At 44.5% G+C, this 27011-nt stretch overlaps 1 protein-coding gene across 1 annotated transcript in view; it reads right to left on the reverse strand.

Moving 5' to 3' along the window:
- MYO10 (myosin X) overlaps positions 1-27011 on the reverse strand; it is a 214324-nt gene that overhangs the window by 151583 nt on the left and 35730 nt on the right. Inside the window, exon 2 of the mRNA XM_059916137.1 lies at positions 15546-15644. Within this exon, the coding sequence (XP_059772120.1) occupies positions 15546-15644 (99 nt within the window). The remainder of the gene's footprint in view (positions 1-15545; positions 15645-27011) is intronic.

Here is a 27011-nt window from a genome sequence, read left to right on the forward strand (position 1 = left end):
AGGGAGGGGAAGAAGGGCATTTGATTCTGCAGATGGGCCTCTTTCTTAGGGAGTCTTGCTTAAACTCCTAGGTTCTGATCAGGGCTGGGACTAGGGTGAGGCAGGTGCCCGGGGTGTACAATTCAAGGATGCACCAATCCTGGGGCTCGTGCAAATCAGCTTCAGCACCTGCAATGACCCTGAGTGGTGCTTCTCTACATCTGCACCCTCGGTACCCCACTCGCCTCGCCCTAGTCCTGGCCCCCTCTCTGGTTACCAGTCCAACGTCAGTCCAGGACAGCACACACAATGGGAGAAAATAGTATGTTAAACCTAAAAATAATCAAGAGCTTGGGAGTTCTAACAGCAGCTCCTAAACATGAAAATCGCTCTCCTTCCTTCTCCAGCTTTGACACCTCACTTAGAAAATGAGGGCGATATAATTGCCTAGCATGGCAAACAGTAAGTTAACAATTTAACTACTCTTCAGTATTAAAAATAAGCATTAAGTGTCCAACTTTACACAGCAACCTCCGAAAGTGTATAAGCACAATCAACTCATTCTTGGAAATACTTCCATGAGTCAACCTTCCTTAGAAATGTGTTGGGACGTAATTAACACAGAACACAGGCTATTCTTAGTTTTGCTGTGCCTGGGCGTGGCTCTCCACTAACCCAGAAAAAAATACAGTTACAGACTAAGCCACTGACAGGTGTTAGTATTTAAAACTCAGATCACCAGACAGTTGCTGACAGGACACTGTTCAAGAATGAGTCCTTTATGGCTGCAGCAGTCGAAAAAGGTACTTGGACTGCGACCGTCTGTGTTTCTCCAGAACATGCTCTGGGGGGAAGACTGTGGATCAGATGCTTGTATTTAGAACATGGATTTGAAAAGAAAACCCCCACGTACAGCCTGCCAAGCCCTACACACTGGTCCTCAGAGTGTGCATACCACACCAGCAGCATCAGTGGCACCTGGGAGCTTGTAGAAATGCAAATGGTCAGGCCCCACCTGAGACTCGCTGAACCGGAACCTCTGGGTTGAGGCCCAGGAGCCAGTGGTTTAACAAGCCCCTCCAGGGGATTCTGATGCCTGTCCCATTCTGAGGGCCACTACCCTACAGGTAGGGTTCCTGGTAGCAGGACACATGGGTTTTGCCACTGTCAATCTTTGTCCTCTGGGGGAAGGTATTTCCCCTCATAGGGAAAACAAAATGATGGAGCTTAGCAATGAATCCATCTACTAGCTGGGGGTTCACAGCACAGAATCCTGTGGCTGGCTGCACTGCTTGCAAGTACAGATTCCTGGGCTCACCGCCAGAGAGGCTGTACCACTGGGTCCCGGGCTCACCTCCGGAGAGGCTGTACCACTGGGTCCCGGGCTCACCTCCGGAGAGGCTGTATCACCACTGGGTCCCGGGCTCACCTCCGGAGAGGCCGTACCACTGGGTCCCGGGCTCACCTCCGGAGAGGCCGTACCACTGGGTCCCCGGCTCACCTCCGGAGAGGCCGTACCACTGGGTCCCGGGCTCACCTCCGGAGAGGCCGTACCACTGGGTCCCGGGCTCACCTCCGGAGAGGCCGTACCACTGGGTCCCGGGCTCACCTCCGGAGAGGCCGTACCACTGGGTCCCGGGCTCACCTCCGGAGAGGCCGTACCACTGGGTCCCGGGCTCACCTCCGGAGAGGCTGTATCACTGGGTCCCGGGTTCACCTCCGGAGAGGCTGTATCACCACTGGGTCCCGGGCTCACCTCCGGAGAGGCTGTATCACCACTGGGTCCCGGGCTCACCTCCGGAGAGGTTGTATCACCACTGGGTCCCGGGCTCACCTCTGGAGAGGCTGTACCACTGGGTCCCGGGCTCACCTCCGGAGAGCCTGTACCACTGGGTCCCCGGCTCATCCCCGGAGAGGCTGTACCACTGGGCAGGGTGTAGGGGCCCAAGCACCCCAATTAGTGACCCCTCCAGTGACTCCGATGTGTAGCCAGGACTGGGAACCACTGGAAGGCCCCCTGCAGCACCAAACATCACATCAGAAGTAACTGGGGAAAATGATCCTTCAGATCAGGTTTCACAATCGTTTTCTGCAGAGGGCCAGATGGTGAACTTGAGGCTTCCTGGCTCCTGACCGTGCCACTGTAGCTTGAACTCAGTCTCAGATAAACCAATGAACGGGCATCGCTGTGTCCAACACAACTTCCTTAAATCTGACTTTCTTATCATTTTCATGTGTCATAAAATATCATTCTTTTGATGTCTCTCCAAACATTTAAAAATGGAAAAACCATTCCTGGCTTGTGAGCTGTATGGAAACAGGCATTGGGCACGGGCCATGGTTTGCCACTGCTGCTTCAGTTCAACACTGGAGTAATTACATCAACTTTACTGAGTTCAGTCATGCTGTGTTCATGACACATGTAACTTCAATACAAACAGCTGCCTTCACACAAGCTAGATGTTACTTTTTAGAAAAACACCGAGGTTTCATTTGCACACAGCGCAGATAGACAGCCTGACGGCCCACACAGAGCAGTACACTGAACGTACCTATCACCTCGGAAAGGTCACGGGGCCCCCTCCCCGGGCACCATGCCTCCCAAGTGCCTGTGTGGTTTGAATCCTTACCTTAGAAAGGCAGCGCAATCAGTCTGAAATAAAAGCTGGAAGTCGGTCACGCTGTCGCTGCAGGTCTGAGTAACAGACACTCCTTAAGCAGAAGTTAGCAGAAGAGGCAGGCACCCACTGGTTAGAAATAAGCCCCTGTCCTCTCCAGTGTGGGGCAGCTCCCTGCCACTCACCCATCCCTCCTTGGCTCTGCCTCTCATCCAGCCCAGGTGGGGCTGTCCAAGCCACAGGGCAAGTGCAGGGCTGGAGGGGTGCAGGAAACAGGCCCCTTACTGCCTTTGCCTTTACATCCCCTGCCCCTCCCCCTCCCCAGGCCTTGCTCTTCACCCCAGGGCTTATCCTTCCTTCAGACCCCAACCACCTCCCTCTTGCCTTGAGGTAGAAACAGATAAGGTTCCCTCCGAAACGAATATAACTTAACTGAATTGTTGGAACACAAAGACCATCATTGACAGCCTCCGTGCGTGGAGCTCAGCGGAGGGATTTCAGGAAACTGCTTTGCTGCTGGGATTTCTCCCAATACAAATGAGAGAAACCTTCACAGTGCCTCACAGCCAGAAGGAGAGGTGCCCAAACACCGGGTTCTGTTCCAGACACAGAGAGGAAAGGAGGCAGGATGGCAGGCATGAGGAAGATGCGGACAATGAAAGAACCAAACCTGTCTGCAGGGTCACAGCATCAGGAAGGACAGGTCCTCCCCAGAGCCCCAGGCCTCACAGGGCAGGGAGCAGCCCAATTTGAAGTAAATAGCAAGTGAGAGGGGGAGAATTTATCTCATGTCACAAAACCCACTGAGTCTGTGGTTCTCCAATTTCACCATGAAAGGCATCATCTGGGAACCTTGTTAAAATACAGACCCCTGAGGGCTTCCCTGGTGGCGCACTGGTTGAGAGTCTGCCTGCCAATGCAGGGGACACGGGTTCGAGCCCTGATCTGGGAAGATCCCACATGCCATGAAGCAACTGGGCTCGTGAGCCACAACTACTGAGCCTGCGCGTCTGGAGCCTGTGCTCCGCAACAAGAGAGGCCGAGATAGTGAGAGGCCCGCGCACCGCGATGAAGAGTGGCCCCCGCTCGCCGCAACTGGAGAAAGCCCTTGCACAGAAATGAAGACCCAACACAGCCAAAAATAAACAAATAAATTTATAAAAAAAAAAATACAGACCCCTGGACCACCTGCACAGAGACGTCGACTTGGCAGATGGGAAGGAGGACCAAGGAAGCTGCATCTTTCACAAGGGCCCTGATGACTGATTATGAAGCAGCCACTCGGAGAATCACACACGGACCAACACTGCACAAGTGTTTGGGACGTTCACACCCAAATGTCCCACTCAAACAGAGTATCCAACTAGAGAGGGTGGGACTAGAGAGGTGGAGATGGAAAGACCAAGAACAGGTCAATTCCCTGGAAAAAGAGGGAGACGGGGTGCACTCCAGGGTCCCTTGGAGACAAGGGCCCAGTGGACAGCTGGATGGACAGAGGGAACTGAATTCACAGAGATACTGTGGGCACTGGAGACATTCCACAGAACCATCTAAGTGTCCAGAAAAGAAGCTATATAAGAAAAAGTGAAGGCCTAGAAATCATGGGTAACATGAGCGTTTTCTAAGCCCAGTATGCAAAAGTTGTGCTTTTTCAACAACTTTTAATGGACTATTTCGATACGATGCTCATTCGGTCTACGAAATAGTTCTGAACTTGACTGCTTATTAAGTGGTACCCAGGAAGCTTTCTAAAAACACACAAGCCCTGAGTCCCAGCTGAGATTCTGATCTCATTGTTTTGGGGCAGGGCCAAGGCTCTTGGATAAAAGCTTCCCAGTGAATTTAATGTGCAGCCAGGGTTGAGAACTAACCCCGGCAGAAGCAGCAGTGTGGAAACGAGACTGTGAACATGAGATGATGAAACATTAAAGTTTAAAAAAGGGGGATTTTTGCCGATCCTTCTATTTCCCTGGAGCAATAAAACATAATAAAGGCAAAAAGCCACCACCAAGGAAGAGGAAACTGGGAAGGTGGTACCACCGGTGCAACCTACCGATCTTGAAGAGTAACTTCAAGAGAAAGCACAAAGGTCATGACCAGAAAGGAGACAAGGACACTCAGTCCCAGGGGACCTGAAGAGAGAAAAGAAATGAACTCAGGGAAACAGCCAGGACGGGCAGTCACGGGGCCTGAGAAGGTAAACAGGCAACAACCCCCATCACTGGCCTCACCCTGTCCTACCTCACACTCCTCTGGAGGAAGTAACACGATCAAGTGAAAAGTCGATCAAGTCTGGATCCAAACCCCACCTCTACTAACTCATCACTGACCAAGTGTGGGCTCTTGGACATACTATTTCACAGAAAATCAATCTCTGTGTCAATAAATATGGCTGACCACACCTTCCTAGGGGAGTTGAGGATTAAATAGGACAGACGGAAGGAATATGCACCAGCATGGTGCCTCGCAGAGAGATGTCACCAGCAAATGGCACTCTCTTCCCTTTACCCATCCTAAACGCCAACCCTCATGAGGAGGACACAGCTTAGAAATGGGGTGCCCCCCTTTCCCACAGCTCCCAGGGAGGTGACCGTGGGAGAATGTGGTTCCCTAGTCTCATCATAGTGGAAGCCTGGGTGGAACTCAACATACAGCTAAAGTTGGAATCAGGCAAGAGAGGACTTTCACACCATCCCAAGTCTTGCATTGCGGGTACCCCAATAGGTCTTCGTAGACAGACTGGGTAACCAATTCCCTGTGCATATCACTGAGTCTTCTGGAAAAACTGGTTCCAAATAACAGGCCTATAACTGAACTTCTGAAATGGGCTGCATCTCAGTCACACCCAATAACTGCCTGAATTTGTTCTAATAAATTGCCTCGGCATTTTCTACTGAAATTGTACACAGCATTCAATGGCAGCATGTCTGACTTCCATAGATAATTTTCTGACCTGTTTTTGTTTCCAAAGTCTTTACATACATTTTTCACAAAATGACACTTATAATAAAGGTATAGTAGTTAAACCTCAAAAAAAAAATAAAAAATTGAGTCTTGATTTAATCAGTTTTTGGCATCACCTCCCCCAGTAGTAAGTTATCACCTGATCTGAGCTTGGTATCCGGCATTAATGTGCTGACTATTTTCAGTATTCATGGGTATCAAGAATGCAAGGTAGTCTCCTGCTTACCTTCAAGTATGAGCAATTTGATTTGCTAAACTAACTACAAAACTGAAAGCAACCATGGGTCCAATGGAACAAAACATGAGCCCTTCTCTTTGTGCCTGGACACTAGCAATGCAGGACCAGGATTCCTGGGGATTGCAGGAAGGGTCTGGGTATACCACAGGCTACCACAGGCAAAAGTCGGCTGAGCTACCCAGAGCAGAGCCTGGAATCCAGCAGTTGACCGAAGATGGGATGCACCGGCAGGCCAGAGGCAGGCTGGAATCCAAATAAATAGGCAAGCCTAAGGGATGGAAAGAGGAGGCTCATTCAATGGACCCAGGAAGGAAAGAGGAGACTAAAGTCGAGAGATACCCACAAAGGAGAAAGTCAGCAAGTTGGCCCAACCAAGGACAGGAGGCCACAGAAGGTCATGACCCAGGGCAGAAGTCATCTGCTCTCTCCTGCACAATCACTGTGTGTGTGGTCAGCTAGAGGCTCACTGGGGCCAGAAAATACTGTGAACAGAGATCCAACCCCTCCCTCCCATCCACCCGCCCAGCGGGGATGCCAGACAGGGAGGGGCCCAGCTGGTCAGTCCAAAGGCTCTAGGCTTGCTGGGAAGGCAAAAGCCTGTCCTGAAAGCAAGGGTCAGAAATAAGCTGGATTCCCAATCCACTGAAGCTGGATTTACTTAAAGGAGCAGGGAGACAGGCCCCAGAGACAGGGGAATCTTAAGGTCTCTCACCAGTGAATTTTTCAGAGGTGCTGGGAACAGGGCAGGTGACAGAAGTGGTGTGCACCCTTGGCAAATTAAGGTCAACGACACCTGACACAGCCCACGCTCCTCAGAACACCAGTGGATCTTGTCTGGTTTGTCATGGTAAACTGCTTCCTGTTTCAGTGTAGATGTTGAAGTATACAGAATTATCATCTCAGGTTTCAAAATGCCAAACTTTGGAAAAATATTCTGTACCAAACTCAACACCCACCTACTCCCCCTTGAAAAATGAAACGGCAGTTCATATGTTTTGGGAGTCTATCAAGTGAAATAATTCCTTTGAAAAAGAAATTCCCTTTAATTATCTTCAATGCTCTTTATTTTGCTCTGGTCTTATGGCCTAAGGGTGGTTTAGATAGAAATAACACAGCGAAACTCCCACCAGGACTCTTGTGACAGGAGTCTTTTTCTTCTGTCACTTGTGGTCCGTTCAGACTTGTGATTTCTTTATTAAAACGTTATATGATAACAGTCTCAACAGAGTACCCATCATTCTAATAACTTGCTTGGCTCCGAGCTGACTACAAATGGAGCTTCACCACGCATTCAGCATTTGAGTGCCTTCACGGGCCAGGCTCTGCTTCTAGGAGCTAAGGACATAGCAGTGTGTCCATTCTCAGAGAGCTTGGTGAGGAGACACAGGAAAAAAAAAAAAAAATCAAATAATCACACATGATACAATGTCAAGGTAGTGGCCCTCTTGGATGGAAAGGTTGAAAAGGCCTCTGTGAAAAGGTCTTCAACCAGGCATGCATCCCTGAATGAAGGTGGGGAAGGCCAGGCACATCTCTGCAGGACCCAAGTTCTCAAAAGGGAAAGACAAGCCCTTAGTCGGCTAGAGTGACAACCTCTTCCCAAGTTACAGTAAGCAAGTGTCTGCACAGAGCTATGCAGATTTACAAATATGCACATGTTTTTTCCTGGAACTTAGTGCACCAACAATCAGACATTGTTTTTTTCCTATATTCCCAGAGTGAAAATTATTTGACTTTCCATCTTTGAGCTACAAGATGCCAAACCAGATTCTTGGAAGAGATCTAGATAGTCAATCATGTGGCTTTCAGGCCTACAAACAATTTTTTCATTCTAAACCAAGAAAGTTGGACAAACTGCAGTCTACTTGGTCTTTAAAGCAAGACAAAGCCCCAGTGGTGTTCAGTCTCTAGAGCATAGACTTCTGACTCTAGGAAACTCCACAGGCTGGTGTTTAATATCCATCTCAGAGACGGGTATTTCCAGGATGAAATAGCAAAATGTGAGAAAAGCACAGGAATTTAAGAGTTTCCCAGCTTAATACAGCTGCATTGTTTTGATGGAAGTGAATTCCAAGAATAACAGATGGACCCATACTGAAGTTAAACAAAGGAAATCGCACACATCTGATTTTTTGAAAAATTATCTGCCACTTGTCACCAGCATGTCCCTCTTTCCTCTGGCTTTCTGGATGGCCGTGCAGCCACCTTCCTCTTGAGAAGGGCCCTTCACCCACCCACAGGGGCAGCACCATCCACCCCCATGCACACATCACAAGGTCAGCGCCAAATGCCCATCGGTGGTCAGCAGACCTAAGTCAACATTCAATTCTCCATCCTTGGACTCTTGAGCTAGGTCTACACCACTTCTTTCTTGACAGTGTCTATTCCTTAAGAAGGACAACAAACCACAGTTTCTAACGCACTTGTATACCTTGAAGCAGCACAAGAAAAGGTATCCAACAGGAAAGTAGTTTAACAATAAATTGCACAGGGAGTTAGCGCTTAATGGTTACAGAGTTTCTGTTTGGAGTGATGAAAAAGTTTTGGAAATAGTGGTGATGGCTGTACACATTATGAATGTAATTAATGCCACTGAATTGTACACTCAGAAACATTTAAAATAGTCATTTCTATGTAATTTACATTTACCACAAATAAACACACACACACAAGAAAGCCCAAATTCCAGTTCAAAAAAATAAATTGCATATTTACCCGTTCATTTTTCTTTCAGCTCAAATTTGGACATTTGTTGAAGTAAGTCAGACAGAGAAAGACAAAAATCATGTGATATCACTTACATGTGGAATCAAAAAAATGACACAAAGGAACTTATTTCCAAAACAGAAATAGACTCACAGACATAGAAAACAAATTTATGGTTACCAAAGGGGAAGGAGGGGAGGAGAGGGATAAATTAGGAGCTTTGGATCAACAAAGTACTGTATATAAAACAGACAACAAGGACCTACTGTATAGCACAGGGAACTATATTCAATATCTTGTAATAACCTATAACGGAAAAGCATCTGAAAAAGAATAGATATTTATACATATGTATAACTGAATCACTTTGCTATATACCTGAAACTAACACAACATTGTCAATTAACTATACTTCCATTCTAAAAATGGTTAAAATTTTTAAAAAATTTTTGGACCTTTGCAGGAGAGATCAATCATAACAAATATTTTACACATCCATCCAAAAAGTTGAAAACCCCAAAAGGAATACAATGTCATAGCTGTTAACACACACAACAGAATTTAATACGGCAGTGGTACCCCAAAAGCCAGGGCTGTATACTATTTTAGGGATATGCTTTGCCTCTCAACTGGACTGCAAAAAAACTACTTTGTTAAACTTTATGCCAAAAATTCTACCTTTAAATCAAAAACATATCGATAAGCTAAAACACACAATTAAAATAGAGGGCAATTAACATACTCTTAGGCATAACCACAGGAAAACTGCCTTTTCAGCTCCCTCATCCTACAGAGATGGCGACTTCCTGTGGTTCAACGGAACCCACAGGTTAATTTGGCTGGAAGCACCGACTGCAACACCAGGGTTATCTGACACTTGAGAGGCTACAGGGAGCGAAAATATAATCTGTTTCTTTCCTTTTGAGGAAAAAATGGGTAAAGTTTCCCCCCAATAAGTGCATTAATATGAGACTGTTTCTCTTTACCAAAAAGGAGAAAAAAGATTGAAAAGGGGATAGAATATACTTTTTGGTTTTTTGTTTGTTTTAAATTTATTTATTTAATTTATTTATTTCTGGCTGCGTTGGGTCTTCGTTGCTGCGTGCGGGCTTTCTCTAGTTGCGGCGAGCGGGGGCTACTCTTCGTTGCAGTGTGCGGGCTTCTCATTGCAGTGGCTTCTCTTGTTGCGGAGCACGGGCTCTAGGCATGCGGGCTTCAGCAGTTGTAGAACGCTGGCTCAGTAGTTGTGGCACGCGGGCTTCAGTAGTTGTGGCTTGTGGGCTCTAGAGCGCAGGCTCAGTAGTTGTGGTGCACGAGCCCAGTTGCTCCGCGGCATGTGGGATCTTCCCGGACCAGGGGTCGAACCCGTGTCCCCTGCATTGGCAGCCGGATTCTTAACCACTGCGGCACCAGGGAAGCCCTACTTTTTGTTTTTTAAACAACATAAAAGCAAGGGAATTATGTGCAGGCCAGTTGACTGCAAAGAATCTGTCCTGTTGTTCAAGAGTTCGGCTCTGAGAGTCACAGTATCCTAATGACACCACTTCTGCATCATTAACGTCGTCCCCCCAAACTCCTTCCCTCCATCTTTGTAAGTTTAGCTGTCGCCCTGCTGGTTTTCCCCCGCCTGCCGCCACCATTCACGGGAGCTGCCTTGGGGGGCCCTACCCGACTTGGGGGGCCATGCCAACTGCTGCTCACTCACTCCGCATCCGCTCACAGAGAAGGAGCTGGCCGGGGAGACCTCTTTACCCCGGCACCTGTCTCTGCCAACAGCTGGCTTTGCCAGTGAAGCCAGGAAGGCGGCTTCTGCGGCTGCTGAAAAGGGCTGGCGTTCCTGGGCTCTCGGGGGCCAGCGTGTGCAGTCAGCTTCCTCTCGGATGACATTCTCAACTCGGTTAAAAGCTCCAGGCTCCACACTTCCCTTGAGAAGTCAGATCTGACCTGTTCCCCCCTCAAGTTGAAATCACTCAGTTCTAGTTGTCTGATTCCTGACAATCAGCGGGGTTGCAGGGTAACATTCGGAGCTCTGAAATGGGAGACATTCTGGGCTGTCCCACGGTCAATTTTCCAGCACTCAACAGGCTTGCGGGAGATTTCTCTGTGACACAGGAGTGGACCCGTACGGGATGTGGAAAGGTCAAAGGCTGCCACATCCATATGACATTCAAGGGACACAAAAAGACACCAATCAATGGGGGCAAAGTGAAGGGGTAAAAAAAAGCAAAGAAAAGCAGCTGGACAGAGCAGAAAGTGTATGAAAAATAACCAAAAACGCAATGAAAAATCACTACACTAACCCATCAAGTTTGACAAAATTGGGCCCACAGTATTAATTCCAACAAGTCAAAGTGAAGGTCAAACCCAAAAGGTTAGAGATGGCTTTAAATGGGAGATGTGATTATAAATAACGAGGGTTATGTTTCCTGTGTGGCCTGAGGAATTCTGACTATCTTGGAGGCGGGGGATGACTTGAAAGAACCAGGCAATCTAACGGCCTTTTTGTGGATTAATAAAATGAGAAGAATAACTTTTAAAACCGAGTCTAATTATACTTGGTGCAAATAAGAGAAGGGCACAGAGGAGGGCATTTACTTGTAGATTGGGACGATTAGTTCTCCAGCCAGTAAAATATTTCAGAAGACCCCATAGAGAGACAATGTAAACAGAAAACCCAACAGGATGGTTGCAGAGAGTAAGTGTCTTGATTAAGTTGACTGGGGTAAGTTAAAAAACCACCCCTTAAAATACAATTAGGTAAATTGATATCACTATAAGCTATTTCAGAGCGATCAAATTAGGCTCTTTTCAGGAAAGATAATAAAATTGTTGACTCTCAAAGTGAAAAATCTAATTTAAAACTCATTAGTCAATTCTACAGTGTTCCAAAAGGGTGCTTCAGTGATCACCCACGTGTCTGGTGAACGTTTTAGAAAAGACAAACATTCAGTGCCAACTTCCATCCTACCCTTTTCACCAGAGTCGATCTTTTAGCCAAATCTGGACCCTGCAGAACCACAAAAGCATGGTGCTCTGCTACAACTCTGTCCAAGGCTTCAAGTGCAAGAAGACAAGTCATTTCTAACTTGCAGAGCATGTGCTGACCTACCCATGTGCTTAGTGCTCCAGAAGCCACAACTATGCATTTTTTCGAAGCGTGTTAGCGTGTCACTCGCACTTTTCTTTTCCCATCTGCAAATACTTCACAGCGAGTATAACATAAGTTATGAGTCAAATGGGAATGTTTTGGTCCTCTGCACTCCTTGGACCAACCTACAGTAGTTTAAATTTTGGCGTGGAGTGGAATTTTAGATTAATATAAAACTATCTCCTTGGCGAAAAAAGAACAGCTGAGCAAATGTGCAAAACCCTCAGAGACTGAATGAAATAAGAAAACGGGCCCTTTAGGGCTCTCACCAAAAACGACACCGTATTATCTCCTATCTACCCCCTGTTCCCGTGACCTCGTTTTAGGATTTTAGTTACTTGTGGCTCCGCTTGGTTTCCAACACGAAACAGGATTTTGAAAACTGCTTTTTAATCCACCTGAGCACTATTTCGCTGCAGTTAGCACAACCCCTGGCCACGCTTCAGGTGAAATGATTGCTGGAATTGGGGGTGGGGTGGGGTGAGGGATGGAATGCCCAAAGAGAAAGGGAAAGCTTCTCAAGGCCTAGGGAAAATTTTCCACCGCTACCTCAAGCTCTTTTCCTTACCTTTGCTTCGTCCAAAACAGTAGCACGGGTGGTACACAGAGGGGATTGAGAGTACTTCCTGCTTTTCACTGTAGTAACTACGACCCTAAGGCAGTTCTCCGCAAAGTCTTATAAACCCTCACGACTCAAACATGGACTAGCAACGTCCATACCACCAGGTAGCTGGTGAGAAATGCAGACTCTCAGCCCCCAGCCCAGACCTGCCGATCAGAATCTGCATCCGAAACAAGACCCCCAGGTGATTCCTGTACAGTAAACCAAAGGGAAATTCAACTAATAGTTTGGAAGCTGTTCACAGATTCTGAGAGGTCCTATTTTGGTAACATAAAAATTTTACTAGAACTGTTCATAAAGATACAGAAAAATACCCACTTGACAGCTTTTACCCGTTACCATTTGACCTCAAACACTGATATCTTCTTTTTTCTATTGTGGTAAGATGTACACACTGACATAAAAAGGATGACAATGGCAAATTTTAAGTGTACAGTTCAGTGGCATCAGGCACATTCACACTGTTGTGCAACCATCACCATGATGCATCTTCAGAACTTTTTCATCTTCCAAAACTAAAACTCTGGACCCATTAAATAACTCCCCATTCTCCCTTTCTGTAGAAACACCAATATCCTAACACCCTTTAATAACATACCAAATTGGGCTGAAATGAGCCCATACTTTGAAAAGTTACCACGGGTTTGATCAGGACAAGGTCATGCTCTACATCTCTGACCCTGATTCCTTCAGGAATCTACATCAGATAAACAGCGGGTGTGCCTGTCCTGGGGACCAGAACCAGGTAATGAACTTCTAACCCTTGGTGGCGACGCCTGTATGTTCCACAGGGAATCTGTAATGTCAAGAGAGGAAGAAGTAGGTCAGGAAAGAGAGAAACAAAAGTCTTCTGGCCACTGCCAGCTCTTGATCCACGTCTCATCCACGTCTTTCCAACCTGCCTCACTCTTGTCACATTTTAAACCCTGTATTTCCTACATGGGTCACCAAGCTAATTATAGTTGTCATACTTGGGAATGACAGAGCGGACAGTGTAAGACCAAGGATTTGACGACCGATTGAAGACTCGAAGTCAAATTTGGGAGTTGTTTCCATGTTTAAGTATATACTTTTCTGGTTTCGTTCTTTCTAAAGCCACAATCCATAAATACTGTCAAGAGGGAACAGAACTGCTGGCCTGACCAACCCTTTCCATGCCTCACGGAGGGCTGCCCGTTGACCAGCTGGCAATGGTGTCACAGGACACAGACTGCTGACCACGCGACACAGTAAGTAGCACTAAGAGACTGCTAGAATTGCTGCGACGCCTCTGCAGAGCGGAGCAAAGCGAAGTTTGATAGGAGTAGAAAGCACCTTCAGAATCTCGAAGATACTCCGTTAAGCAAAATAAGCCAGTAACAGAAAAGGAAAAAGACTGTTATGATTCCACTCATATAAGTATCTAAAGAAGTCAAAATCATAGAGACAGAAAGTAGAAAGGTGGTTGCCAAGTGCTGGGGGAGGTGAGATGGGGAATTAAAGCGTTTGCTAGGTACAGAGTCTCAGTATTACAAGATGAAACAGTTCTAGAGATCTACTGCCTGACAATGGGAACGGACTTAACACTACTGAACTATACACTTCAACGTGGTTAAGCTGGGAATTTTAACGTTATGTGGTTTTTATCACAATTTTTCTTAAGAGGAAAAAAGGGGAAAAAAGTAAAGTATCTTTGGGATTAAAAAATAAGTCGAAAAAAAAGAAAAGAATTCCCCATTAAGTCCTGTCAAGTCAGGTACACGGTTTAAATATTGTTTTCCTTTTTTATTATCATCTTGAGAAGTATGTACAAGGCCTGAAAGAAACTGAATTCTCATCTGGGGAAGGTGAGATGGCAAGAGGGGAGGAGAGAAGGCAAGACAGAAATATGCTGGCTGGGTCACTTGGTCCTTAGTTTACAGGTCACATCACACTACCCGAGAATCTGATGGGAAAGAGAACAGACTGGGCATCAGTGACTGGGAGACACTGGATTCCCAGTGGTCTCTTTGCTCCCCGCTCCCTGCACCCACCCCCCTCTCTCCATCTGCACATCACAGCTGTATCTTCACCACCAGACAAATACTGAAGCACCATTCAAGACTCTCGGATGAAAAAGTAACGGAGGAATTGCAAAATAGCCCAGAAACATCACTGCTTATTAAGCCAAGAAATGAGGAATGTACCACCAAGAGGATCATCTCTGCTCAAGGGTTTGATAACCAAGTAGCCCAACAGCCACAAACTATACAACACTGACCTTGAAGATTTTGTTCTCAACACAACTTGCAAACAAAATTCAGCAACTGAGAGTTTTAAATACTGGCATATGATGTCCTTTTAGTCCTTTATGTCTTACATTTTAATATGTGTCTCTGTGCGAGGTACCCATTTCTAAAATTAAAATTCCTTGGGATTAAAGACAAACACGACTATATATAAGATAGGTAACCAACAAGGACCTACTGTGTAGCACAGGGAACTCTACTCAATATCTTGTAATAACCTATAATGGAAAAGAATCTGAAAAAAAAAAAAATTTACATATAACTGAATCACTGTGCTATACACCTGAAACTAACACAACACTGTAAATTAACTATACTTCAATTTAAAAATTTTTAAATTGGTTTCCTTATAAAATAGAGAAACTGGGCTCCTTTCACCACTGTCCAAATACAATCAGTGGGCCAGTTTCTGGATTCAGGTATTTGTTTTCAGTGATATGGCTTTTCACTTGTTTTCCACTAAAGAATAGGGACCCTGGAGCAGTGGTTCCCACACACAGAAGGAGATTCTTCAGTTGCTTCACAAGGTGCATGAGGAGGCTCAGGTCAGGCGGTTTGGTGCATCCCGTCCTTACAGGGGCCAGGACACTGCCACAGTCTCACTGGCAGGTCAGCAGTTCCAACACTAGGAAAGCGGACGAATTTTAAGGGAAAGTGGTCATGAAACCAACTGGGAAGTACTGATATATTTGAACTTTTTCTCAAATTGCTTGCACCCTATACTTCTGATTCTTCCTGATCCCCAGGAAGGAAACCAGCCAAGTGCAGGGCTCCTCTGTCCAGTACTAGTTAGAACACTTTGATTTCCATTTGGGAGAATTTTTTATTGTGTCTCTCACACACTTGAGGTGTGCATTACACATTCCTTTTGGGATTCTGTTGTATCACTGAGAAAAGATGTTTAAAGTATGAGGGGCGACGAGAATGAGCACACGTGCCCTTACGTAGGGCCACCCGAGGAAGCAGAACACGGATGTCACGAAGCTGCAGGGACTCCGCTCACCTGACCATAGTCCGTCCGGAAGACAACGATGCCCTCTGCACAGGAATTTACGGTACTTGGAAAATGCTGGCCATTTTCTCTCAGCCAGACCCGTGTCCCCTGTAAACAAAACAAGCAGGATTTAACTATGAGTTTGGATTGCATTTTGTGGCAAAACACCACTCTTAAAATTACTATGACTACTACATGCCTTAAAAATCACCTTTTGAAAAGCAAACATCTTTCTCAAATAAGCAAGGAATGAATCTTCAAAGAAAGCATCACCCACAGCCTTACACGTGTACAAGTGTGACTGAGACAGAGTCCCACCAGACAGAGAAAGGACAGAGAAAATAGTACTAAAACACAACTGAGGGACTTCCCTAGTGGCGCAGTAGTTAAGAATCCACCTGCCAATGCAGAGGACACGGGTTCGAGCCCTGGTCCGGGAAGATCCCACATGCCACAGAGCAACTAAGCCCGTGCGCCACAACTACTGAGCCTGCGTGCCTAGAGCCTGTGCTCCACAACAACAGAAGCCACCGCAATGAGAAGCCCGTGCACTGCAACGAAAAGTAGCCCCCGTGCGCAGCAATGAAGACCCAACACAGCCAAAAACAAAATATTAATTAATTAATTAATTAAAATGCAATTGATTTATGTGGATTATCTCTTCACACACACCCTTTGAGGCAAGCACCATTATCATCCCATTTTACAGATGGAGAAGTGGAGGCCTAGAGGTAAAGAAACTTGCCCAGCATCACACATCCAGAAACCACAAGTTTAAAAAGGTCACCACACTGCTTCACCCCAAGTCAAGAACTCTTTGGGACCTTCGGGCTCCATCTTCCCGGGTCCAGGCCCCATGCACTTGCCCACTTGGAGGGCATCAGGACACTCCACTGACTTCCTACTTGGACCAAATCCACGTGTCAACTAGACTCTCCAAGAGAGGGGTAAGTTTTAGTAAATATCACAACCCAAGCCACTGGTATGAATTTTGGTAGGATTCCACCAGACACCAAATGCACCGCAAAGTTTGCGATGATATCCCAACAGATAACAACTTCCAGATCCTACTGTTTTAACCTGGGGCACAATTTTTTTGGCATTGATTTCATTTCCCTTTTTAATTTCTCCTCTGGACAAATAAAATGACAACCATAATACTTAGCTTTTCAATGCTGAACTTCCTCTTTCTTTGATTTCACAATATGAAAACTGTTTGTTTTCAAGGACAAGTGATAAAAAAAAGTTTGAAGAAATTATTGGGTGTTCACTGGTCAAATTATAAAGAGTTATCTTTATGGGAATTCTTGTACATGGTGATGGGAATGTAAATTGGTGCAGCCACTATGCAAACAGTACGGAGGTTCCTTAAAAAACTAAAAGTTGAACTACCACATGATCCAGCAATTCCACTCCTGGGTACATATCCAGAAAAAACAAAAACATTAGTTACAAAAGAAACACTCACCCCAATGTTCACAGCAGCACTATTTACAATAGCCAGACAGGGAAGCAACCCAAGTGCCCATCAACAGATAACTGGATAAAGAAGATGTGTGTGTGTGTGTGTGTGTGTGTGTGTGTGTGTGGAAATTACTCAGCCATAAAAAATAATGAAATACTGCCATTTGCAGCAACGTGGATGGACCTAGATAAATTATGCTTAGTGAAGTAAGACAGAGAAAGACAAATACTGTATGATATCACTTATATGTGGAATCTAAAAAAATAATACAAATGAATGTATATGTAAAACAGAAACAGACTCACAGATATAGAAAACAGACTAGGGGTTACCAAAGGGAAAAGGGAGGGAAGAGGGACAAATTAGGGGTATGGGATTAACAAATACAAACTATTATATATAAAATAGATAAGCAACAAGGATATACTCTATAGCACAGGGAATCATATCCATTATCTTACATTATATCCATTAACCTATAATGGAATATAATCTGCAAAACTAGTGAATCACTATGCTATACACCTGCAAGTAACACAATATTCTAAATCAACTCTACTTCAATAAAAAAATACTTAATTTTTTTTAAAAAAGAATTACCTTTATGACTTATGTATACCCAATGTGCTGAAACCGCTTTAGTATCTCATTATGTTATTTCTACTCTGCTCAACAATTTCATTAACTCCAACAAAAATGAAACAGTGGAAATTTAATACCAAAATTATCACTTGAAATAGCACATAAACTTCTGTTCTAGAACTTTCAACCTCATTTCATTGATCTGCTTAATTTCTGTTTTGATTTGAAATGTTAAGTGAAATATTCAAAATATATTGGTTATACATTCAACTTCTAGTTTCAGGGATTACTACCACTCTCAACACAGAGAGAAGCCAGGGGATAAGCAAGATAAAAGTAAACTAACTACACTCATCACTTTATGCTACTTTAAGTTGTGTTACTAATAGCATAAATAGTAGCTTCCAGTAATGGAGTGCCCATGAGGTGTCACAGTCACATGCTAAGAGCCTCAGTAATACTAATACTAACCTAACCTTTGGTAAGATAGGAATCCCTGCCCCAAAACTGAAGTTCAGAGCTTACGTCCTTACCTAACGTCACACAGCTGGTGACCAAGCCAGGTCTCAAATCTTTCCGATTCCTAATTCCATGCTCTTTCCACACATCACACTGTCTCCTTAAAGTAATTCAGAAATAAATAAAATGCACTAATAGGTCAGTCAACAACTAAAACATAACTACACACAAAGGTCCCTTTAAGTGTTCAGTTATCACACACAACTCCTTCTAAAACGGAAAGTTTAAGATATAAAAATCCAACTTACAAGTTACTCCCTCAGTGCCAATGATGATCCTGCTTGAAATACACCAGCCAGGACCTAAAACGTTTGTTGTCACCACTGTGACTCAGGATCCCTCGTTAAGTCACCCTTGAGTTCAATGAAAGCATTTGGGGTCAGCAAGCTAGACCTTGGGGCTCTGGAAGGAGGGGGACCCAGGGGCAGGGCCACATGTGCATGAGGTTCCACAAGCGTTTCCACCAAGAAGATCAAGGTGGCTGGAGCCCAAGGTTAAAACGGCACCGGCTCCTGTTTCCCTTACGAGTTCTGCGACTCTCCCAGCATCGCTGCTACAACCCTATACAAGGACCTCCACATGGGTATCCCCTTTCTCTTTACTGTGGGAATTTTAAGTTGTTAACTCCAAACTTCTTCAACCTTCCCTCCGTAGAGGGGTTGAAATCCTCCATGATAAAGATGGAAAACAGCATCAAAAATGAGTATGAAGTGTTTCTCTATAAACCCTGAACTGTCTCATTTAAAGAACACACGTAACACCAACACGGCCGAGTTGCCACGCCTGCACAGGTCATTCACAGACCTCCGATTCCCACTTTGGGCTGAGACACAGGTAACATCCAGAAAGAAGGACACGGCTGTTTGTCAGTCCCGATTTCTTTATTAGCAAACAGCTCCTTTCCAAAAAGGACGTTTACTACAGGCATCTCTAAGACTGCTCTTTCAAATATCATTCCACACCAAAACTGCAGTATTTGTAATGTTCTAGAAAGAGACTTCCAAGTGCCTGAACTACTTTTTCATCCTTTTTAAAATTCACATGTCAGAGTCTGCAACATTGAAAGCTTTCAAATACCTCCATGTACACACATACACACACACACACACACACACACTCACTCAAATGGAAATTTTCAAACTCATATGGTAAAAACTTTTACTCATTAGGTAAAATCATAAAATAATTCACAGTGGACCTCCATCCCAGAATCCTGAGTCCAAAGGTTTGTTTGCTATGACCATCACCTGCTTTGCTTTGATCAAAAAGGATTTCATGTCCCTGTTTACCAAGTATCAAAACTGTCTATTTAGTATGAATAAAGATTATGTTATGAAACATTACTGAATTAATATAAATTGTCACCAGAATTAATATAAACCTCCCAACTCCCAGGGGGTACACTGCATGCAGTTTCTTTTACTTGAGTTTTCTTGTGGTTCTTTTCACCTTCTCATTTGAAAGTATGACCAAGCCCTTGTTGACACAGTCCTTCTTACATGATCAAACACACAGCTCAACCTCCTTAGTCCAAAGGTCCTTCTCAACAGGTGTGAAGAGCTGCTGATAAACAAGTTTTACAAAATCCAGCCCAGATGTCAAATCTAGAGCCCCACTGGCCAGTTTTCCTAAACCTACAGCGGTATCTTCCCCAGATAGGAAGCGAAATGCATTCAAAACACTCCCTTTGTTCTTTGAAAAAGTTTAAACAGGCAATTTTCACAGAATCAGAATTGCAAAGTAAAACTGGTGAAATGGATATTTTTACATAGATTGTTCTGGGTGGTTTCGCTCAGCCCCCAAACTTTCTGCTTCCATTCTATTCGACTAGAACACATACGTCCAGGTCCAGGAAAGACGCCACCCACAAGCATTTGAAAACGAAATCACAGAAGGACATTTACCAGACCAACCAAGTTTGAGTGGGGAAGAAAAATGTGCCCACCATATGCAAACCATTATATTCTGTCACTGTTAAATAAGACTGATAATCTAATGTACAATGCAGGCATATGGAGAAAGCTCCTAGCTGACGGAGAAAACTCACACTTGGAGCAAAGATATGCCTTTAAAAGTAGGTGGAACAAGTTAGATCATAAAATAGATGTTTTATTAAAACTTGGGACGTTTTCATCTTAATCTGAGACAGATATGTGTTAAATTCAACTTCTAAAAACTTTTTCTGCACATAATCAGCAGTAATAGTTTTACAAGACAAAGCACTTGCACAGAAATTCCCATCTCTTTGATCTTCAGAGCAATCCTATAAGGAGGCGAGTAATACCATCCCTTCAAAAATGAGGTTCACAGGGATTCCATTTTTCCATTGCCAACAAATGATTTCCTGGCTATAATAAAAAAAAGACTGACCATACCAAGTGCTGGTGACAATGTGGAGAAACTGGCAGTGATATAAAATGGTATATCCACCTTGGAAAACAGTTTGGCGGTTTCTTAAAAATCAAAACATAATCTCACCATATGTCCCAAGAATTCAACTCCCTGATATCTACCTACTCAAAAAAAAAAAAAAAAAAAAAAAAAGTTTTTAAAAAGCTTTGTAAGCAAACATTCGTAGCGGCATTATTCATAATAGCCATAGACTAGAAATCACTTGTCGACAGAAGAAAAATGCACAACCTAAGAGTTGCGAGTTACGTTTTATTAGGGGACCTTATGGAGGACTACAGCCTGGGAGCCAGCCTCTCAGATAGTTCCGAGTTAACAGTTGCAAACAGGTAAGGGAGGAGCCAGGATATATAGGAGTTTGTGTTGGAAAAAAAAAAAAAATATGGTCAAACATCAAAAGATTACTGCTAACCACAAAACCCAACAACTCAAGTTAATGATTTTAGTGTTTTTCTACGTGTGGGAAGATGCAAGAGTCTGGGCTCATTGAAATTATTCCTTAGATATGCATCTTAACTATCTAGGGTCAGGATCCTATTTTTCTCCATCCTGAATTCCCCTCAGGGGGCACCACTGAGGGCGACTGCAGTGGCTGATGGTGGGCACATTCATTTTTTTACGGGAATGGCAGGCGACATTTTTTTGTCCACACACTCAGATGTCCATCAACTGGTTCAGAAACAAAATGCGATAAATCTACACAAGTCTTAGTAATAAGAAACAAATCACAGAATCACCAACAAGGATGAATCTCAAAAACATTATGCTAAGTGACAGAAGCTACACACAAAAAGTAGAGAAGAGGCAAATCCATCAATGCAGAAACTAGATGAATAGATGCCCAGAGCTAGGTGTCAGGGTGGGCACGCTGCCTGCAACGTGGAAAAAGGAACTCTGGGGGGGTCGATGGAACTACTCTAAAACTGGATTGTGCTGATGGCTGCACAACTGTATAAATGCACTAAAATCCACTCAACCGTGAATCTACAATGGGTGAATTTTATTGTATGCAATTATACCTTGGTCATTGCTAATCATTTAAAAAAAACTGTCTCCCAGCCTATCAGCCTATGTACTTCTCAATGGTACATGAACATTCTTAACCGCTCCATAATGGGAAAAACCCAATCATGTTTCTGTAATTGAGCAACTGCAATATCAAGAAACATACACACACAGCCATAATGACCGCATGGAAGAGCTGTGTTAAAACTCTGAAGACTGGTGTTGGGTTCATTAAGTTCTCCACTCTTCATTAGGTAGACAAGGGGGCCTCAGAGACTACAAGGCTACAAGGAGACATGTCCGAGCTCATCTCCAGGTGAGGCTGTGGTAGAGGGCATCCCTGCCTCAATTACTGGCCCCCCTCCCTGGAAGATTATCATAAATCCCCGGCCAACTGTGTGTGACTGCAGTACCTCCGTGGGCAAGAAGTAGTACCTATCTCCTCCCCGCTACCACGGAAACACGACGTAGCTCTTCAAAGCCTAAAATATTTACCTTCTGACCCTTTACACAGAAAGTTTAGTGATCATCATTTAAGAAGATAAAATCTCTATCACAGATTTCAACTTACTGTTGCCCCATTTTTAAAAAATAGTTTTTTTTTCTTTTAAACTCTTACCTTTCTCTTCTGATTTTAGAATGATTCTCCTCCCTGAACTTTGAAAAAAATGAGTTTAAAAATAAGGTAGGAAAACAACCCTAAAAAGGGATAATGATGATGGACTTTAAATACCATGCTGTGTGGCATGTTCTAATTACAGATTCACAGAAAAGAGAACATTCTTTAACCAAACACACAACTCAGTCTTAGACCCAGAACAGGGCACCGCACTTATTTTTCTCCCATAACTGCTCACTTGGCCCACATTGAGTACCATGGTTCAGGAGTCTAGCAACCTACACGATAAAGTCACAATCTGTTCCTGAAATGTGATCTGCTCTTTTTTTTTTTTTTAAAGACAAAGAGGTCAAATAGATTTGTAATGGAAAGATTAATATGGCTATTTAAATCTGCAGTAAGTTAATCAGCCAAAAGAAAGCTCTCCTCTTTTGCCGGCAATGACTTAGTAAAGAAGTAACCTGGCTTAGAAGATGTCTAATGTAACAGGCCGGGACATGGGGGTCCCTGCTCTTGGAAGATACTGAATTCCAGAAACGAGATGTGGGTAAAATGTGTTAGTACAAGGATTTAAACAGTATTTTAAAAACTGAGGTATAGGGCTTCCCTGGTGGCGCAGTGGTTGAGAATCTGCCTGCCAATGCAGGGGACACGGGTTCATGCCCTGGTCTGGGAAGATCCCACATGACGCGGAGCAACTGGGCCCGTGAGCCACAGCTACTGAGCCTGCGCGTCTGGAGCCTGTGCTCCGCAACAAGAGAGGCCGCGATAGTGAGAGGCTCGCGCACCGCGATGAAGAGTGGCCCCCGCTTGCCACAATTGGAGAAAGCCCTCGCACAGAAACGAAGACCCAACACAGCCAAAAATAAATTAATTAATTAATTAATTAAAAAAAAAAACTGAGGTATAACTGACATGTAACATATTAGTTCCAGGTGTACAACATAATGATGTGATATCTGTATATACTGAGAAGTGATCAACACAGTAAATCTAGTTAACATCTATCACCGCACATAGTTAATTCTTTTTTTCTTATGAGAACTTTTAAGATCTACTCTCTTTGCTAAGAGAGTAGCAAATACACCGTACGGTATTATTAACCCTAGTCACCATGCTGTCCATTAGGTCCCCAGGACTTATTTTATATCTGTAAGTTTGTACCGTTTGACCCCCTTCACCCAATCCCCCCACCCCCTACATCTGGCAACCACTAATCTGTTCTATCTATGAGTTCAGGGGGTTTTTTTGGTGGGGGGGATGTCCCCATGTAAGTGAGATCTCTCCTCTTTTAGAGTCATTTTTGTTGTTGTTGGAAGTAGGAACGCCTTTTCATCAACTGAACAGATGCTATTTTTTTCCAATGCTTATTACTCAAACCCACCTCAAAGGACACAGGGCATTTGTAACATACAGAGTTCTGACACACGTTCCTCCACTGCGTCACTACTGACATTTCACGTGAGGTAGTTTTTTGCTGTGGGGAGATGACTGTCCTAGTTGGGAACCACTGGTCTAGAGTAACAGAAAGTTCTAGAGCCACAGCCAAATTAAAGGAGTTTTCAGACCCATTAACTGAAAGCAGACTCCACTGTCTCAATTCTAGGAACTTCCACAACCTCCCAAAGTAGGATCAGCCCAGACACGGCCTACCTGGGGCAGATCTAATTTCCGGTGACCTCGGCTGGGTGCTTACACAAGGAAGGGAGGGGCCTGTACAACGTGATTCAAAACCTCTGACGAGCAGGAGGAACGAGGTCTCCAAGGCAGACGGCTGGACGGCAGTACTAGGGGGACTGTCTCCTTTTTCTCCTCTCGGTCCACTGTGCTGTTGCGGGTTTTTTTAATGTACTTTTCATGTTTAGAGCTAACAATGTTTTTATGCAGACAACTGGAACTGCAGAGACGAAACCTCTCCAAAACCTGTGCTCTTTCACCTCAGGGGAGATTTCAACTCCAAGTCCTTGCAAACCTCAATGCACAACTTGTCAGAATGTTTGGAAGCGGTGCAGGTGAGAACGAAGTAAAGCATCATCACGCGTACAAAGTGAGTACGAAAAACACAGCGTGAACACGAGCAGTGGGGACGAAGGAGCGTTGCTGGCTGGGGACAAACTTAGAAATGAAAGGAAAAGGTGGACCCCAAGGCATCTCCCCTGCAGAGACAGCCGCCCCCTCGAGAGGGGCCTGGAAAACGTGAAGCAGCTGGGCAGCCGCTGTCCCCGGCATCCCTACTGCAGTGGGCGGTCTGTGCATTCCTTACCACGCAGCAGGCAGAGCACGGGGCCACCGCGGCTGAGTGATCCCCTGACTCACTTCCTCCTCGTGACTGTGAGGCTTCAGACCTGAGGCTGGCACTCCTTTCTGCACAACTGTCTCAGATTCCAAAGAGCCCACGACCGCTCAGCTCCCAATGGAACTTGGGCGGTTTCAGGCTCAGTGCTCAAAGGATGCAGAACTCAGGTAGTGCGGGCCCAGCACCAACTGCTGAGGAGGGAAAAGTAATGACAGGAGGCTGTGAGCACACAGCCCGGAAGGTCAGAAACATGCGGCGTAAGGATCCCAAGTTTGCACCATTTCACTGTGGTTATGGAACAGCGATGGTGTTTGTTTTCTATAATAGGCAACGCCAAGAACAACTGTTCTACACCCATCAGAGCTGATGCCACCATGAAATTCCAGGGGAAAATGTACTGCTGACACTCATCTTCAGAACTCATAGACATAACCCCTCCCACACAAACACTCCCAAAGACTGTGTGAGAAGTGTTGCGTAACTCCCCAGACTGGCCTACGGAAGTCTTTAAAGGCACCGCTTTTTTTTTTTTTTTTTAATAAGGAATATATTCCAGCTATCTGTAGCTGAAATGCACTTGTAGCTGTCAGCTACGTCATCATCAGCATCAACATCATTTCTTGGGCCTGCCTATGGGCCTAAAGAGCATTTATAGCACTGTTCCCACAGGAAGACGTGTCATGTCCCAAACACCCAACCATCAACACATAAAAAACAGTATGGTTGTAAACTGAGACTGCCTACATTCAATACTATAGAGTTGACAATCTGTCCCGTGTCCCTGGACAGTTCCCAGTGAGAAGGATCATGTGGCATCCATATTCTTTCCCGTTGTCCGCCCGTAAGGTCAAACTCTGTCACCACTGTGAGCTGTAGCTGCCATGCAGAAAATAACATGAAGAGTACATGGGCAGTAGGAGGTGGAAAGACAGAAAAAAGAAGAAAGAAAACAGTAAAAGATTTTGCCAACAATAAACTCATCTTTGCTCATTGTTCCCCAGGTGAAGATACAAAGACACATTGGCATCCCCCGCTCCCAATCAAAACAAAAACAAATTATGCTAATAATGGACAAGACACCTTATTTATGAACTTGTAATTCTTTAAAGAGTTTATTCGGACTTCCCTGGAGGTGCAGTGGTTAAGAATCCGCCTGCCAATGCAGGGGACACTGGTTTGAGCCCTGGTCCGGGAAGATCCCACATGCCGCGGAGCAACTAAGCCCATGAGCCACAACTACTGAGCCTGTGCTCTAGAGCCCGTGAGCCACAACTACTGAGCCTGCGCTCTAGAGCCCGTGAGCCACAACTACTGAGCCTGTGCTCTAGAGCCTGGGAGCCACAATTGCTGAGCCTGCATGCCACAACTACTGAAGCCTGCGCACCTAGAGCCCGTGCTCTGCAACAGGAGAAGCCACTGCAATGAGAAGCCTGCACACCACAACGAAGGGTGGCCCCCGCTCGCTGCAACTAGAGAAAGCCCGCTCGCTGCAACTAGAGAAAGCCCGCGCACAGCAACGAAGACCCAGTGCAGCCAAAAATAAATAAATAAATAAATAAAAATAAATAAATAAATAAATTTTAAAAGAAAGTTTATACCCCTGATTATGGGGTTCCAACTTGCCAACTGATTCCATCCCGGCTTTATATTCTAATTTTCTCTACCTTCCTCACAACTCCTCCAAACAGCTTTTCAGTTATTCTTTCAAACTACAGTGACCAGAAATAATCCCAGAAACAATCTGACACTGAAAGAAACGAGACATCTCCAAGCTGCTGAGACAATCTCAGACAGTGTAGGAATGTGACAATCCAAGGAACAAAAAACAAATTATTCCATCTCTGAGTTAACCAATCATCACACAGCCAACACATATGTGTTTAAAAGAAAACAGAAAATGGACCCAAAGAATCAGCCAACACACCTAAAATCCATTCAATCTATAAGTCACTTCATCCATAAATCCATCCATCCACCCACCCGGCCACCTTTCCGCAAGCATCTTTTTGAGCCCCCTACTATGTACCAGGCACTCTGAAAGATTCACCAGTATATAAAACCGTTCCTGCTCTAAAACATTTATATGTTAGAGGTAAAACTATGCCTGTTCTAATACTCTCTTCCTATATAGTCTTTCTTCTGAAGAAAGGAATTAGGTAACAGGAGGGGCAGAAGAATAAGACAAGGAAGAGAAGTAGGTAATTGGGAGTAGGCCTTGCAGACTGTGTAAAATGAATACAACTGTTCTAAGAACTCTCAAAAACTACTGGAAATCCTCTTTAAGGGACACAAAACAAAATAACTGGCTTCAGAACTGCATTCCACTCTTCCTTTTAGTGGAAACAGTAGGAGATATAGAACAGAAGGGACAATAAAAGAATATCACAAGATGTTTTCACTCCTCATGGAACGCAATACCAGACGTCCTCTACGTCTTATTTCCTAGAGTTCTGTCCTTTCCTATTCTTGACAAGAATACTTTTCTTTCAAACACACACACACACACACACACACACACACAAACAAACAAAAACTGGTAAGATAATCTTAATGAAATCCTGGCTGTATTCTGGCTACCAT

The sequence above is a fragment of the Balaenoptera ricei genome, chromosome 3 (genome assembly GCF_028023285.1).
Source record: "Balaenoptera ricei isolate mBalRic1 chromosome 3, mBalRic1.hap2, whole genome shotgun sequence".
NCBI lineage: Eukaryota > Metazoa > Chordata > Mammalia > Artiodactyla > Balaenopteridae > Balaenoptera > Balaenoptera ricei.